This window comes from Neomonachus schauinslandi, chromosome 6 (assembly GCF_002201575.2).
Source record: "Neomonachus schauinslandi chromosome 6, ASM220157v2, whole genome shotgun sequence".
NCBI classification, from domain to species: domain Eukaryota; kingdom Metazoa; phylum Chordata; class Mammalia; order Carnivora; family Phocidae; genus Neomonachus; species Neomonachus schauinslandi.
The window spans coordinates 58,118,190-58,135,894 of NC_058408.1; the positions used below are offsets into that span (position 1 = coordinate 58,118,190).

Below are 17,705 nucleotides of genomic sequence, written 5' to 3' on the forward strand. Positions count from 1 at the left end.
TGTCTTTATTTGTAGTTATAGAAACAGCTTATATGGTGGATTTGGCACTTACTATGTGCCTGGAATTGTTCTCAACCCTTTACACATATTAACTCATTTCACCCTCAGAACTCCTCTAAGAGGTAGGTGCTGAGACACTGAGACACTGAGACAGGTGAAATTAAGTTTTGCTCGTGATCATCCAGTTAGTGGATAGTGGGCTGGATTCAAATCCCGCTAGGCCGCCTTCCCAGGCTCTGCCCTTCAGCCCTATGCTTGACCAGCTCTCCCTGTAGGCACATCTGTAGCCCCACATCTCCCGGAGATTTTAGGTCAGGTGTCTAGTAACCTTCACACCCCAGAAGCCTGTTTCTAATAATCCCCACCTGCCATATCTACACCTCCTTCCCCTTCCAGCTTTGTGGGGTGGGGGTAGGGAGAGAGGCCAAAGCAGGGAGGGAGGAAGGGGGCGGGGGGTGGGGGTGAGGGTTGGCACCTCTAGCTTCTGGGTGTTTTTATTTTTTATTTATTTATTTTTTTTTTAAAGATTTTATTTATTTATTTGAGAGAGAGAGAATGAGAGACAGAAAGCACGAGAGGGAAGAGGGTCAGAGGGAGAAGCAGACCCCTTGCTGAGCAGAGAGCCCGATGCGGGACTCGATCCCAGGACTCCAGGATCATGACCTGAGCCGAAGGCAGTCGTTTAACCAACTGAGCCACCCAGGCGCCCCTCTGGGTGTTTTTAATCTGCTCTTAATCAGTTCAGAGAAGAACAGTGTAATTGGCACGTTACCACAGAAGTGATAGTGAGCATGGATTTCCCATCTCAAGTGTTTTTGCATCTTTTGCACTAAATTACTGCCCCACACTCATTCATTTATTGGGCATTCTATAGAAAGGGGTTACCCTCTAGTCTTTACACAGACCTGAATCAGGGCTTCCTTTCTCCCATCAAGACAGAGCCCGGCACCAACTAGGATCTGACCCTTAGACTCTTTTTGGAGAGGGTTGAAGAAATCAAGGCATTCTTTTTTGCATGTCATCAGGCTATAACATATACAGACTGAAATTTGTAGTCCATTGTCCTTTAATTATTAGGCTCTTTCCTTATAGACAACAGCATCTGACTGAGGTAATTTTTTAAGTGATTGATACTAAGAATGCCAAGCTTCAGAGTTTAATCTCTGCTCAGAACAGTTAAAGTCATGCCAAGAAAAACCACTCTCAGTTTAAGTCTTTCTCCCTACGAATAATAACAATATCTAAAAAGAACATTATAGTTTACAAAGTGTTACTGTATATCAAGTTTATATTATATATGTATATAATGTTATATTTTGTTTACAAATATAACATCATTACAAAAAATATATATATACTATAAAGTATGTATTCTATATAAAATATGGAATATATGTAATATACTATGAGAAATGTATATATACTATAAAGTAGTTTATAGTTTATATATATATACATACATTATATATATGTAATATACTATGAGAAGTGTATATATATACTATAAAGTAGTTTATAGTTTATATATATATACATATATTATATATGTAATATACTATGAGAAGTGTATATATACTATAAAGTAGTTTACAAGCTTTGTGTATATATATATATATATATATATATATATATATACACACACACACACACACACAAAGTAGCAAAACAACCTTGGCAGGTCTATGTTATATCCATTTGCAAACTGAGAAACTGAAGTTCACAGAGTGTAGTTGACTTATTCAAGTTTCCACACTTGAGGTTTTTTTGTTTAATTTTTTAAAAAATTTTATTATGTTCAGTTAGCCACTGTACAGTACATCATTAGTTTTTGAGGTAGTGTTCGATGATTCATTAGTTGCGTGTAACACCCAGTGCTCATCACAACACGTGCCTTCCTTAATACCCATCACCCGGTTACCCCATCCCCCCACCCAAGTTTCCACACTTGTGAAGGGGCCTGAGAACACAGATTTTCTGATTGCAGAGCTGGTACCTTTTCCACTGCTCTGTGCTGCCTACACAGATCTACACTTAGCACCTTGTAGCAGAAGATCTTGACTGAAAGGGAAGAGACAGGTGGGGGCACACATAGCCCCATACAACCCATTATCTCTAGAGAAAAGCAAGCCCTCCTCAGGGTCGAGCCCTACTGCTGCTGATGCACTTAGAAGTTAGATGAAGTTTACTAAACATAAAATAGGTAGGAGAAAAATCACGATGAAATGTGATCCAGACAGGGAAAGTTGCTACCCACCTTCCACTGGGCCTTCTGGCTGGTCCACTTCAAAGATCGCATTGCACCAGCTGTGTTTGCTGACTCTCTCCCTCACAGGGCTGCTCCTTCCTCTGTGTCTTTGGTTTCCCCGGGGAAAAGGCTCCTGATGAGGTCACTCATGCCTTGGAGAGTGCTGTGGATATATTTGACTTCTGCTCTCAGGTTCACAAAATTCAGTGAGTGTTGCCCCTGATCCCATCTGGTGATCCCTGAGCTTTTTGTAGTATCTGGGGAGAGAAGACAGGGTCAGAGAACAGGAAGTAAGGAGAGAGCTGTCTGGAAGCCCTTCTGTTTGTATTCATTATTCAGGGCCGAACCAGCCCCGGTGCAGTGATAAAGGGACCATAGAGGCCAAGTGCAGAAAGGACATCCTTACAAAGTTTAAATGTAGCAGGTTTGCAAGAAAACCTAATTGGGTTGTCTCTCGATCCTCCGGCTTACTTTTTGGTAGAGGTTGAACCACCAACACCATGTTGGAGACCTGCATTGATTTTTAATAACCAGGAGATACAATGAGTCCTTGGGCTGGAAATGTATATATTGATCTGGCCTCAAGATGTTCTACTCACAGTAAAACTGTTAAGATAAGTAAGGTTTGCCATCCCCAGCCCTGGCTGCCTGAGAGCCCAGGCCCCCAGGTTCATCTAACCTGAGCACCCCAGTGACCCAACACTTAGTTCTACTTAGCTACAAACAGGTATCACCCCCTTGCTCTAAATATTTCCACCATGTCAGCCCCTAGTCATCTATATATTCAGTTATCCTCATGTACTAACGAAGTTAGCTTTTGATGCCACATACTACATCTGAGTTACTTCCGTTCAAAATAATGACTTTATTCTTTCTAGCAATAACAAAGATAAGTTAAATTGTTTAGAACCACAGCTGCTCTTCATTGAGAGTCCGCTTAGGGTGATGAGAGGTGCTTTTCTAGAAAAGTGCCTCAGATGAATACTTAAAAATAGCAGAAAAGCGAACTGATTTATCACTTCTAAGAACTTAGTTCTGTGTCTCAAACTGTCCATCCTTCACAGCTCTAGGCCCTGTACAGTGGCCCTAAACTCCCCACCGCAGAATACAGTTACTTGTTGAAAATCCTTTCCCTCCCTCCCTGCCCCGTTCATCGTCATGCCCCCACCCTCCCCACGTTCTCTCTGCTCATTATCTTTCCCTTTCGCCTTACAACTCTCTCGCTTTCTTCTGGGCACCAGTACCGTCTCCATCGGCGTGGCCAGTGGGATTGTCTTCTGTGGCATCGTTGGACACTCTGTGAGACATGAGTACACAGGTGTGCTGAGCTAGCTCATCTCGCTGCGCCTTGCCACCCAGCTTTGTGGGAGGAAGGGCAAAACTGAGTGAGACGTGGGCCCTGCCCTCTAAACCTATAGTCTTCCAGGATGAACCAAGCCATGTAGCTTTGCCCATTGGCATCTTGATGCTCGCAAAGTGCGTGTTTCTGGGGCTCTGCCTGGGTATCACATATGTAGTCATTCGAGGGGAGCAACGGAGGCTCTAAGCTCATGGAATGAGGCGGGGGCAGGGCCTTTGTAATAATTGCCTGTTATCATTAGACTGTTACGCCTCTTAATTCCCATTAAAAAATCCTAAAGAAAATTAAGAATATTGGCATTCCTGATAAATAATACTAATCTCAAAAGAAAAGAGAAAGAAATGCTATCTCAAGATTTTGCTGCTTTGACTTCCCTCCTCAACCCTATTACAGTTTGAGATATTCAGAAACAATACATCTGGAATACTGAAATCGTTATGTCTGAAATGATTGGATGTCTGAGATTTTCTTCAAAATAATACAGGGTGGAGAGTAGATGGGAGTGAGAGTGGGGCAGGATTGGCCACGCATTTGTGGCTTTTGGGACTAGGTGACAGGTATATGGAGATTCATGATACTATGCTTTATTGCATGGTCAAATTTGAATAATAAGCAGTTTTTAAAAAGAATATCTTGATCAAAAGAAGATGTTAGTTGAAAAAAAAAGAATATCTTTTTTTTTTATTAAGATTTTATTTACTTATTTGAGAGAGAGAATGAGATAGAGCATGAGGGGGGGGAGGGTCAGAGGGAGAAGCAGACTCCCTGCCGAGCAGGGAGCCCGATGCGGGACTCGATCCCGGGACTCCAGGATCATGACCCAAGCCGAAGGCAGTCGCTTAACCAACTGAGCCACCCAGGCGCCCAAAAAAAGAATATCTTGATCAGAAGTGCTTAAGTTTGTGTTAAAGTACTATATTTAAAACCTAGCTAGTTGTAACATTAATTGAGGGCTTACTAGCATCCAGGCACTGTTGAAAGTGATGTGCATGAATTGACTCATTAATCTTTATTTTTTAAAAAAAAAAAGACTTTATTTATTTGACAGAGAGAGCACAAGCAGGGCGAGCAGGAGAGGGAGAAGCAGGCTCCCCGCTGAGCAGGAAGCCCGACATGGGAGGTAGGGCTCCATCCCAGGACCCTGGGATCATGACCTGAGCCAAAGGCAGACGCTTAATGACTGAGCCACTGAGGCACCCTGACTCATTAATCTTTATAAACTGCTCCCTGAAAGAGATACTCTTATCATCCCCATTCACAGATCAGGAAACGGAAGCATGGGAGTGAAAGTACTAAGTTGCCCAAGTAATTTGGTAACATAGTTAGAGGTAGGGCTGGGGAATCGAACCTGCCCAGCTTCCTTCAGACGCTGTGCACTACAGTGTATTACCCTTTAAAATACCCCCTGAGTCTGTCTCACACACACACACCCCTTCCAGCCCTATTTATTCACTCTTAAGAAATTGCCAGTGGGGTGCCTGGGTGGCTCAGTCAGTTAAGCATCTGTCTTCGGCTCAGGTCATGACCTCAGTGTCCTGGCATTGGGCTCCCTGCTCAGTGGGGAGTCTGCTTCTCCCTCTTCCTCTGCCCCTCCCCCTGCTCATGCTCTCTCTCTCTCTCAAATGAATAAATAGAATCTTAAAAAAAAAAAAAAAGAAATTGCCAAATGAAGGTGATTCATTTTGAAAATGAAATGAAAAGTTGCTATTTTGTGCCTCACTTGAGGGTCAGTGTCCCCCGCCCAAGCTTGTGCTTGTCTGTCTTGTAGCAGAAGACCAGCTACACCTCATCTGCGAGCCCTCAGGCTTATGGTCACCACCAGTACAGAACCCTCTCCATACACCAGACCCTTTTATCTCCGAGCACATCATCCCCGCCGCCTCCCAGGAGAGGTAGAAACGGTGCAGATAGCTAATCAGGTTCACTCCCTTATAGTTTGAAATAACCATTGGCAGAATAAGGGTAGTCGAAGGCGGGACTTCTATGTCATTCATGAGAGGTGAAAGCAGTAAGGAGTGAAAATGCCCCTTGGGGACAGTATGTTTCTGATTACGTTCTGCTAGTTCAATGGCTGTTTTCTCCCTGGTCTTTGCCTTTCTCCCTTCTGTTTTAGTAATCGGTCAAAAAGTCAACATAGCTGCCAGGATGATGATGTACTACCCAGGGATCGTGACATGTGACTCCGTCACCTACAATGGTAGCAACCTACCAGCCTACTTTTTCAAAGAACTTCCAAAGAAGGTCATGAAGGGTGTTGCAGATTCTGGACCGGTCTATCAGTGTTTGGGACTTAATGAGAAAGTGTGAGTGTGGGGCATTGATTTTGTAGTATTTTTTAGTAAAGAAGTGGGAAAATTATGATAGCAAAAACCATTGGTCACCATGTCAGATCTGAATCCAACTTACGAAATTAAAATCTATTCCTTCCCCAGAACAAGGCCCAGATTTCAAAATCCTTCATCTTTCTCTATCCTACTGATATTATAGATGGTGCAAGATCCCATTCTGCCCTCATTACTGATAATCTGAGGGTGATTCATCACAGGTTGTGCAAACAGAACAGAGTCCCTTCATTTGAGTATCTACTTGGACCCAGCTGATCACAGTGACCAACCATTAAGCATTTAGTGATCATACCAACTGTGTGCCAGGCATCAATAGGGCTAAAAAAGGATAAGATAATTATTCCTCCTGTAGGTCTGTAGTGAAATATATTCCTCCAAAGACCAGCTGAGATATATGGGTATCACCTTGGAACTTAAAATCCTTCAGTGCCTTCCAATCACCTTCATAATGTGCAAATTCCTCGAAATGACATACAACATAACCACCTGCCTTTCCAACTTCATCTCCTCCTATGCCCCCTCCTCTGGGCTGTCTAAATAGATTGCCCTCTCCATCACCCACCCACCCCCAATTCTACTGGGAAAATCACAGTCAACTTTTGACATCTATTTCAAGGGATCTTGAATTTATTTCAGGGATCTATTCCTGCACAAGGCCAGCTCTGGAACTACCCAGTCAAGCTCAGACAGCTTAGCTTTTTCCTCCTCTGTGTACCTTTTCCTCCTCTGTGTACCTCTCTGGTACATACCCATCACAATTACTGACCTGATAGGCTTTTCACTTACTACGTTATGAGCTCTTTGAGGGGAGTGGCTATTTCTTGCTTGTTTTTATATTCCCAGTGCTTAACACATAGTGGGCACTCAATAATAATGAATACATGAATGAGTAAATGGAAAGTGGGTGGTATTATTCTTAATATTAGCAAGCTAGAATATAGGTCTTAAAGGTCAGATAAAAGAATCAGGGCAGCAGTTGGTTCAAGGAGTCTTTATCATTCACCTTTGTATTCCCAGGGTGCAGCACTGTACTTGGCATGCGTAGACCATCAATAAAATGCTGTTTGAATATATGAGTGAATAATACTAGTTTTTTTGTGGGCCCTTATTAAGTACTAGGCACTCTACCTCAAAACATGTAATTTACTCTAGTATCAACCATATCAGATAGAATCTATTATTATCTCCAGTTTATAAATTTAAAAGCTGAGATTCAGAGATGTTAAATGACTTGTCCACGGTCATAAATCTAGTAAACAATAAAGCCAAGTTTCAAAATGCCACAATAATGCTGCATTATAGACAGCCACAAAACCTTAGTGGCTTAGTATATACCACAATAAATATTTGTTTATCCCACAAATGTGGGATTCAGTTGATCTTGGCTGGATTTGGCTGATCTTGACTAGGCTTGTTCACCTGCCTGGGGCTCTGCAGGTTGTTGGCTGATCCAGGACGATGTCAGGTGGGATAACTGGGAAGTCTGGCTAACATAACGGGGACAGTTTGGCTCTGTGTGTCTCATCCTCCATCAGACTGGCCCAGGCATGTGGTCATGGCAATATCAGAAGAGCAAGAGAGAGCAAGCCCAATGCCCAAGCGTTTTTCAAGCCTCTGTGTCATGTTTGGTAACATCCCATTGGCAAAGTATTCACAAGGCTGAGCCCAGAGTGACGTAGCACAAGGCACAGATACAGGTAGGGGTGAAGAAGAGGGGCCACTAATGCAGTCAGTCTACCACAGGAACCCAGGACTACCCGATCCCAAAGGGTGGCCTCCTCATAGTTTTTCTATACCGTTTCTGCAAGTATGAGAGTGTAGAAATCACAAATATGAACAGGGCCTGGTTCCTGCCCTGAAAAGTCACAACTTCATAGGGAAGGCCAACATATACAATATACAAAATTAGCTGTATATTACTGGGAGAGTTGGCATGTCCTGTAACAGAGACATAATAAAACAGTATATTAGTGCAGGCAAGGAAATGATCCATTTGACTAAAAAGGCTCCTTCAAGAAATAATATTATGCAGTGGGCAAGCGTACGTACCCTGGCCTGGTTATAGATACTGATTCTGTCAGTATCCTCTGTTGCTGTCCTCACTACCCATGGGATCTTGGGCAAGTTAAACTCTCTGCACCTCAGTTTTCTCATTTGTAAAATGGACATAATAGTACTTTCTTAATGAGGTTTTTGTCAGGAGTAAAGGATGATATATGTAGAGCACGTGAAACTATGCCAGGCACGTTGCATGTGCTCACCAAAGGGGGGCCATTGTTGTTTGAGCATGTGGTGGACCCTTTCCAGGATGTGATGCAATATGCCACATCCAAGTCCATGGGTCCCATTATGGTGTCTGGTTTCCCTAGAAAGGTTCAGTTCCACCAATGCAGACTCAACAAGCATTTAGTGAACACTCTACCAGGCACTACATAAGTTGTTTGGACTCTCTATTACCAGGTAAGAACTTCTCTTTTCTCCTCCCCCTGGCGTCTGCAAACCTTGAGTCAGGGGATAGATTCTTGTTAGAGATCGAAAAAGGAGACTTTCTGGGAACTAAGCATGAAACACTCTTGCTCTCGATATTTCCCTGTTCTGACTCTAACATCTTTTCTTTTCTTCTCTTCAGCATGTTTGGTATGGCATACCTCATCTGCAACAGAAATGAGGGCTACCCTTTGCTGGGTAGGTAGTGGGCCTTGATTTTTAAACTTCTTTATTGAACTATAACAAAACATACAGAAAAATACACCAACGTTACATCTGCATCTTACTGAATTATCACAAAATGAGCATACAACCACCATCCAGGGAAAGAAATAGAAAAATAGAAGTCCTCCGGGAACCCTCACATACTTTATCCCTCACCCTCTCCCCAAGACGTCTAACACCTTAGATGACTCAGGCCTATTTGTGATATTCCTATAAGAGAAGTTGTACGATGTGTAATTACATATGCCTTCTTTTAATCAACTTTATGTTATGAAATTCCTCCATGGTCCTAGGTGTAGTGGTAATTCATTCATTTTCATCACTATGCAGTATTCCATTTTGTAAACGTACAACCATTTATTCATTCTGTCATTGTACAACATTGGAGTTGTTTCCAGTTCTTGTTTTTTACGAATAATACTGCCATAAAGATTCTTGTACATGTCTCTTGGTGAACACATGTACGTGTTTCTGTTGAGCGTATATGTAGGAGAGAAACTGTCAGGACAAAGAGCACAGCTTTGGTAGGTAATGCCAAATAATTGTCCAAAATGGCTGTATTTATTTATATTCTGACTAACAGTGTTATGAGAGTTCCAGTCACTCTTCACCCTTACCAACAACTTAGTTTTAACAGTCTCTATAATTTTAGTAACTCTGTTGGGCATATAGTCGTGTCTCATTGTGATTTCCATTTGAATTCCCCTGATATGGTTGAGCTCCTTTTTCATATATTTATTGGCCCTTTGGACATCATTTATAAAGCATCTATACAAATCTTGTGCCTATTTTTCAGTTGGGTTGTATGTTTATTATAGATCTGTTGGAATTTTTTATATATCCTAAAATGGGTACACTGTTGTTTTTCTAGTATGTAACTTTTCCCATTCTGTGCTTGCCTTTTTACTGTTTTTTTTTTAATTTTATTTATTTATTTGTCAGAGAGAGAGAGAGAACACAAGCAGGGGGAGCAGCAGAGAGAGAGAGGGAGAAGCAGGCTCCCCATTGAGCAGGGAGCCTGATGCGGGGATCGATCCCAGGACCCTGGGATCACGACCTGAGCCGAAAGCAGATGCTTAACCGACTGAACCACCCAGGCGCCCCAACCTTTTTACTCTGTTAATGATGTATTTAATGAACAGAATATTTTATTCTAATGTAATCCAGCTTATCAGTCTTTTATAGCTAGTGCTTTTGTATACTATTTAGAAATTTTTCTTCACCCAAAAGTCATGAAATTTTTTTTTAGATTCTCTTCCAGAAATTTTATTTGACCTTTTACATTTAGATCTGTGATCTAAATCTGGCAGTGGCCGTGATGTTTTTGTGATTTGTGGTGACAGGGACCCTATCATAAGGAAGCTAACTCGAGACTAGACTAGACAGGGAAGTGGACATAAAACAAGGGAGGGATATACCCTCGGGGGGAAGAGATCCTCATGAAGATAAGCCTGTGGATTCTGAAGGCAGCCATTTCTAAGAACACTTGAAATTTCCTTCTGTTAGACTTGAACATCCCTAAAAGCAGCATCATAAGTTAAATCCTGGTCCTAACTGTGTTAGGACAGTTAGGAGGAGGCTCTGTCCCACACTCTGGGGGCATGTCGGGACAGAATCCTGATTTTAGCAGAGCCTAAAAGAAGGCAGCTCTTCCAGAACTGTAGAGGATCAGCAGCCGTGCCCACTTTCACTGTGTTCAGGTGTTTTTCAGAGTCTAATCACTCTTTGTAAATCCAGACCCCCAGACTCCTGAAGGCTGGAAAGGAGAAGGAATGCTCACTCTCTCCCTCCTCTGAGGCTTTACCTCCCAGCCTAGGATATGCTTGTTGTGATAGTAACTGACAGCAAACAGAAGTCCTAACCCCCCTCTACAAGATCAAGGACTTAATGTGGCAGTCATATGAAAACACATTGGTCACAATAGGCATATATTCTAGTTGCCTTTTTCCCTGATTCCCCGATTCCATCAGGTAAAGATCAAGCCCACATATCTTTTCCTTAAACTCTAGTCAAAAAAGAGACTGTCAGAAGTTAGGACTATAGGAAGTGCCCTTCTTTTACAAGAGTTCCTGTGAATGAAATTATGTGCTAACCAACCGCATAGATGTCAACAAAACTATAATCAAAAAAGTGGTTTTTTGGGCGCCTGGGTGGCTCAGTTGGTTAAGCGACTGCCTTCGGCTCAGGTCATGATCCTGGAGTCCCTGGATTGAGTCCCGCATCGGGCTCCCTGCTCGTCAGGGAGTCTGCTTCTCCCTCTGACCCTCCCCCCTCTCATGTGCTCTCTCTCATTCTCTCTGTCTCAAATAAATAAATAAAATCTTTAAAAAAAAAAAAGTGGTTTTTTTAAGATCAAAAATACATGCAAAAGTCCCAGATCTTAGGGCCTTGTTTAGATAGAAACAAGGTGCATGTACTTCAAGTCAAGACAACTAGACTTTATTTTAGAATACAGCTGAAAGACAATCCATAAGGTCTTACCTGTATGGGCTCCTTGTGAATAGGACACAGAGAGCTAGAAGACGTGGCTCTGTGGCTGCCTGGGCTCTGCCTTCTGAGTTACCTACTGAGCCTCGGGCCAAAGAAGAGCATGACACATCTCACAATATCGAAGTTCAAATGCATTTTCAGAAAGGGAATGTTTCACCCAGAAGAAGTCACATAGTCTGCAGGTTAGTTCTCCCTAAATCGTGCCCAGAAATTTACATCACCAAGTAAACACTTAGCTTCTTTGTATAGAGCATCTAAGCTTAAAAGAATGGTCCTGGTTTTCAACAGACGTTAGATCACACCTCGTGTATGTGTTTACTCCATGAATGGACACCTAACTCTCTCGGCAGTGACCAATCCAGCAAAGGAGGAGAAAACCAGCCCTGAAGGGCTCTCCAGCTCCTTCCACAGAAATTGCTCACTCCTCTGAAATGACAGTTCTGGCAGCTCCTTCTTGTCCATGCAGGTTTCAAAGACTGTGGGCTGAGTTTCAGATTTCAGTCAGGGCATCCTGTTACATATATTTAGAAACACGTAAGAAAAATAACAGCATCAGGGGTGTAACCACGGTGATGTTTATTTGCTCCTAAGTTTTCCATATTTTTCACAGTGAGCATGTGTTAGTTTTATAATCAGAAAAAGACTATAATTTATTTTTACTAAGAATGTAGGTTGTTCCTAGGAAAGAAATAATCTACACGTGATTTCTGAGAGCAAATTGAATGTTCTTATCCCTGATCATGTTTCCAGTGGCCCTGAGAGAAGTATAATTTCTCATTTATAAAGAGCAAGTTTCTTTTACAGAATTAGAAATAAAAATACTTTATAGGAACCCTAACTTTAATACATTTATTTTCCAATGTAATAATCTACAGATTACTTCTAGTGTGTTATAGAAAGCAAGAAAAAGGAAAGGAACACAAGGGCCAGGGACAGATAATGCTGGTTTTGTTCTTGGTTGTGTAATCTAAGCAGTTGGCTACACTAAATTTTGGTTTTCTATGCTAAAATTAAATGGACATTATAATGAACATTATAAGAATACTTGCCCTCACAGCTTGTGGGGATCAAATAAAATTGTAAAACTACGTTGTTAACTGGAAAGCTCCAGAGAAAGATTTAAAAATTTTTTTAAAGGGCACAGGATCTCAAGAAAGTTAATGAACAATTCCATGGAAATTCCAGAGGTATTTTTAGAAGTGTTATCACTGTGTGCTTTTTTTTTGTATCTCTAGATTATTTTATGTTGATTAGGTTTGCTCCCTTTTTAAAAAATAAAAACAACAGGACGTGATAAGGAGATCAAATACTTCATGTGTACTATGAAGGAATTTTTGATGTCCAACTGCAGCCGAGTCCTAATGTACGAAGGATTATCAGGATATGGAAAAAGCCAGATACTTATGGAAATTGAGTATCTGGCCCAAGGTGAGAACCACAGGTGAGTGTCTTGCAATGATCACTTCTTGGAAACCCAGAGAAATGTCTTTAAGAGTTTCATTTATTTTAATGCTCCTCTCCTTTATATTATTTATCATATGCAAACCACCCACAATCTGTCAGTTATTGGGTGTCATGCCCTCTGTACTAAATAAATAATTAATGATAAACATATTGAGCTGAGAAATGAGAAGCTGGGCTGACCCCTGGAGATCCTAATTTAATGCCAGGTGGGGCTTGGATATCAATATTGTAAAGCTTCCTAAGTAATCCCAATGTGCAGTTTGAGAATGCCTGCCCGGATATTGAGAGCAAGGCTAGATGGGGTCTGCAGAACAAACACAGAAATATATCCAGCTCACGGACAGAGAATCACTAGTTCAAACCATTTAGCCCTGGAGTGGGGATGGAGAATGACAGGCCTCTGGATTTTCCTTTGGAAGGCAGAGCTAAGGTACTTCTCTCACACTGTTCTTCTGTTTTCATACGAGAAATGTCACGAGGGCACTCTGGGACAGCCCATGTGGCACCCTCGTGGCAGTGGGCAGGATGGTATTCAATAACAGTGACCAGTGACGGTGACTTAGATGAGGACGATGGTGTCCCATATCCTTTCACGATCGAACCTCAAGGCTTTAAGGGGAAAATGCTTATAAACCATATATTATTGTTACCTGTTTTTCTATTCCTTTTTAATGTCAAGCCTAGGAAAGGCTGGTTCATAAATATCTTTAACATTGCTTAGGAGATAATTAATAACCAGAAGACATTTATTCATTCATTCATCCTGTCACTTATCGAGTACATCCTACGTTCCAGGAACTGTTGAGGGCTATATTGGTTTGCTAGAAATGCTGTAACAAAGCAACCACGAACTGGGTGGCTCCATGAACAGAAATTTGTTGTCTCTGAGTTCTGGAGGCTAGGAGTCTGAGATCAAGGTGCCAGCTGGGTGGGTTCCTTCTGATGGCTGTGAGGGATGGTCTGTTCCATGCCTTTTCCCCTAGCTTCCTGTGGCTGGCTAGCAATCGTTGGTGCTCCTTGGGTTGAAGAAGCATCACCCAATCTCTGCCTTTATCTTTATATAGTGTCCTCCCTGTGCCTTGTCTGTGTCCAAATTTCCCTTTCTTATAAAAACACTAGTGATTTTGGATTAGGGGCCCCCTCTATGCCAGTATGACCTCATCTTAACCTATGTAATTACATCTATAGTGATCCTATTCCCAAATAAGATCACATTCTGAGGTACTGGGGGCTAAGACTTCAACATATGAATCCGGGGGGGGACATGAGTCAACCCATGACAAGTGCCAATGCCCAGAAGATGAATAATATCTGATCCCTGCCCTCAAAGAGCTCTTATGGAAGAGAAGGAGAAAGAGGGAATAAAAATAGGATGCGGTGAGGACAGTGATGGAGGTGTGCAATCAAGTATTGGGAAGCTATGACAAAGAGGGGTCTGTAACCCAACCTCAGGGCACCAGGGAAGATTTCCAGGAGGCTGCACCTGAGCTGAGATTTGCAAATAAGCAGGAGATGAGGAATTAGACAGCGCTGGGAGGAGCGGTAAGCTGCCAGGCTGGGGCGACAGCTCTGGGTGTGCAGGGAACTCTCACTAGTTTGTTGGTGGAGGGTAGATGGCTGGGCAGAGTGGCAAGATATGATATAATGAGACCTGGGAAAGTCTGGTATGGCCCGTAAAAGAAGTCTAGACCTTTCGGCAGTGGGAGCCACTAAAAACTTGTAAATAGGAGAGAGGATTTGCATCTATCCAGATACATCAGGCCTCTGGAAAGGCAATGCACTGAATCATGGTGCTAGGCAGGGGGAGTAGCATGTTCCTCAGCAGTGTGGGTGAGAGTCTGAGGGCTTGGGGCAAGGTGGTAGGGGTGGGACTACAGAAGACAACATAGTGAGGGTCAATTAGGGGGGCTCAGGGACATAGAGGAATGAGGGAGTGTATCTGAAGCAGGAGTAAAGAACAGCTTCCAGATAGTGTGGGAAATAGCTGTTGTAACAACTGAATAGGAAGAGCCAGAGCTTTCCTTCAGCCTTTATTATTTTCAGAAAATATATTTAAGAACTCTTTTCTGCTTCTCGGCTTTCTTATAAACAGGACTATTGCTATCGCGTTGACTAAGATAAGCTTCCATCAGAATTTCTATACCATCCAGATACTCATGGCCAATGTCCTGGGTCTGGATACTTGTAAACATTATAAAGAACGACAGACCAACCTTCAAAATAAAGTCAAGACTCTGTTGGATGAGAAGTTCCACTGTCTCCTGAATGACATCTTCCACGTCCAGGTGAGTAGCTAGATTGTGCCTCTGCAGGGAAGAGTGACGGGGTACCTGCAGTAACTCCTGCCTGAGGTTGGATGACTTAGCATCTCTTTGCCATTTATTATCTTTCTCTTTTCTCATGTGGAGATGATGTGTGTGATGAGGAAGTGGCTCCTAATCCTCCTTGAATGAGCTTCCACCTTCCTGAGACATTGGAGGTATCTAGAAATACCATACTGGAGAAAATCCAGATGGCCACCTGCTGATTCATTTTTTTCTCACCTTTCCATCAGAGCTATCCTGTAGTAGCTGGTGCCAGGCACAGAGTCCCTCTGCTCCTGCAGGTGACTGCCGGGGCAAAGACAGAGTATGCCCCCAGTACGTCCTGTATCTAGTAGGTTCACTGACATAGGGTGGCACAGCTGGAAGGGACGTTATGAACCATCTAACACATGAGGATTTGAAGGCACAGAATGGTAAAGTGATTTGCCCAAAGTCACACAGCTAGTAGCTCCCTTTGCTATTTCCCCAGACTCAATATTCTCATAATTCTTTATACAGTTCCCTATTTCACGAGAGGTTTCCAAGATGACCACCTTAAAAAAGCAAAAGCAGTTGGAAGCATTGTTTATGAAGATCTTGGAGCAAGTAAGAGCATCTGTGGGTCTAAAGTAATGGGGGAGGGAAAAGGGAGGTAGCCCGAGGGGCTCAGACGCCACTGGCAAGAAGCTTTGAAATGTGTGAAAGCTTCATCTTAACACCCCTCGCATCTCCTTCTTCCTTCCTTCCAAACCTCAAGTCAAGAGTCTGTTCAGAATTTAGCTGTGCTTGAAAGGAGTCCCTTTAACATTACTCCTGGGGGTTTGGCCTCTCCTTAAAACCAGCCCTCCCTCCTCCTCCCTCTGCCTGAGAGGCAGTATATCCAAATGCTTATGGATGTAGGCTCCGTAGTCAGACTACCAACATCTGAACCCTTAGGCCTATCACTTGCTACCTGGGTTACTTTGAGCAAGTGACTTAACTTGTCTATGCTTTTGTTTTGTCATCCATAAAACAGGGAAATAGTAGTACCTGGCTCCCAGGGTTGTGTAAAACACTTAGAACAGTGCCTCTTTATCAGAAACACTCCCCCTATCTTACTTCTCTCTCTGAGTAATCTCATGACAATCCACTATATGTTGACAATCACCATATTTATATTCACCTCTCTCATAAGCACCAGAACCATATTTCCAAGAACCTTCCATATATAACACGTGGATGTAGTAACTCACATTCAGGTCGGTGTCTAATACTAAATTTTCTTTTTCCTACTGCAATGGACCCTTCTTCCTCATTCTGGTCCTTGATTTAGTTAATGGCAGATTCATTCAAGCTTCATTTAAAGTTGTCTTTGTTCCCCATCCTCATCGGTTGCCACTTGTACCGCATCTACTGAGTTGTCAAGTCCTACCATTTCTCCTGTGGGTGGCCTCTGTCGTGTCTCCGGCCTCTCTTCCTTGCTGTACTTCTCTCTCTCCTGGACTATTTCCATGGCTTCCCGATGAATCTCTGTGCCTCATACCTCTCCACTCCAGCTCATCCTCCATATAACTGCCAGAGCACAGGCAGATTGCACCAACCCATCCTTTCTACTATCCAAATAATTCCCAGGGCTAATGACATAAAAGCCAAAAGCTTTTGTTGTTGTTGTTGTTGTTGTTGTTGTTGTTGTTGTTAACCTGGAGAAATGCTATTCATCCTTCAGTGTCACTTCTTTGGTAAAAACTCCCCAAAGCACTAGGTATGACTAGTTCTTCTTCCAATCTGTTTCTGTAGCACTTTGAACATCTTTCTTATGATATTTACCACACACTATGACAATTTGTTCCTTATATGTGTGTCTCTCCCCATTAGGAGATGGTGAGTTTCTTAAGGGCAGGGAACCTGATTCATTTTTATATTACCACTGAGCAGCTCAGCATCTGGTACATTATAAATGATCAATTCAAGTTTGTGGCATTGTCTTAAGTTTATGATATGACTTTCTCCTTCTCCACTTGGCAAGGCAATATGAGTAATTTCAAAATGTCAGACTTTGGACTGTTTGTGTTACAAGTATCCAGAAAGCTTCTTAAAAAAACATGGATTTACAAACAGAAAAACAGACTCTTAATATGGAGAACAAAATGATGGTTGGCAGAGGGAAGGTGGATGGGGGCTGGGAGAAATAGATAAGGGGATTAAGAGTACACTTATCTTGATGAACACTAAGAAATGTATGGAATTGCTGGATCATTAGATTGTATACCTGAAACTAATATAACACTGTATGTTAATTATAGTTGGATTAAAAAAAAAAACTTCTGTAGAAAAAACAAAAAACCATCGGGGCGCCTGGGTGGCTCAGTCATCAAGCATCTGCCTTCGGCTCAGATCATGACCCAGGGTCCTGGGATCAAGTCCCGCATCGGGCTCCCTGTTTGGCGGGAAGCCTGCTTCTCCCTCTCCCCCTGCTTGTGTTCCCTCTCTCGCTGTGTCTCTCTCTGTCAAATAAATAAATAAAATCTTAAAAAAAAAAAAGAACAAAAAACCATGAATTTATGAATTCTACCCCCCTAAAGATTCAAAGAGGCTTAGGTTGGGCTTAGGAATTTGTTTAGTTGTTGGTCTTTGTTTTAAATTCCTCAGTTGGTTCTGATGCACAATCTAGTTTGGAAATCACCACTAAAGCTATGCTTTAACTAAATGCTATGACAGTAATCTTCAGAACATTTACTATCTGTGTGACCTTGGCAAGTTACTTAACTGAAATTTTCTCAGTAAATAGATTCAATAGGACCACTTCC

General features: G+C 42.2%; 1 protein-coding gene across 2 annotated transcripts in view; it reads left to right on the forward strand.

The window, feature by feature from the left end:
* The window catches only part of ADCY10 (adenylate cyclase 10), an 82,016-nt gene that overhangs the window by 19,254 nt on the left and 45,057 nt on the right, over positions 1-17,705 (forward strand). For both annotated transcript variants that reach the window (XM_021682662.1, XM_021682663.2), the window contains 7 exons: positions 2,333-2,451; positions 3,487-3,563; positions 5,719-5,908; positions 8,580-8,635; positions 12,440-12,593; positions 14,709-14,901; positions 15,439-15,525. In XM_021682662.1, the coding sequence (XP_021538337.1) occupies positions 2,333-2,451; positions 3,487-3,563; positions 5,719-5,908; positions 8,580-8,635; positions 12,440-12,593; positions 14,709-14,901; positions 15,439-15,525 (876 nt within the window). The remainder of the gene's footprint in view (positions 1-2,332; positions 2,452-3,486; positions 3,564-5,718; positions 5,909-8,579; positions 8,636-12,439; positions 12,594-14,708; positions 14,902-15,438; positions 15,526-17,705) is intronic.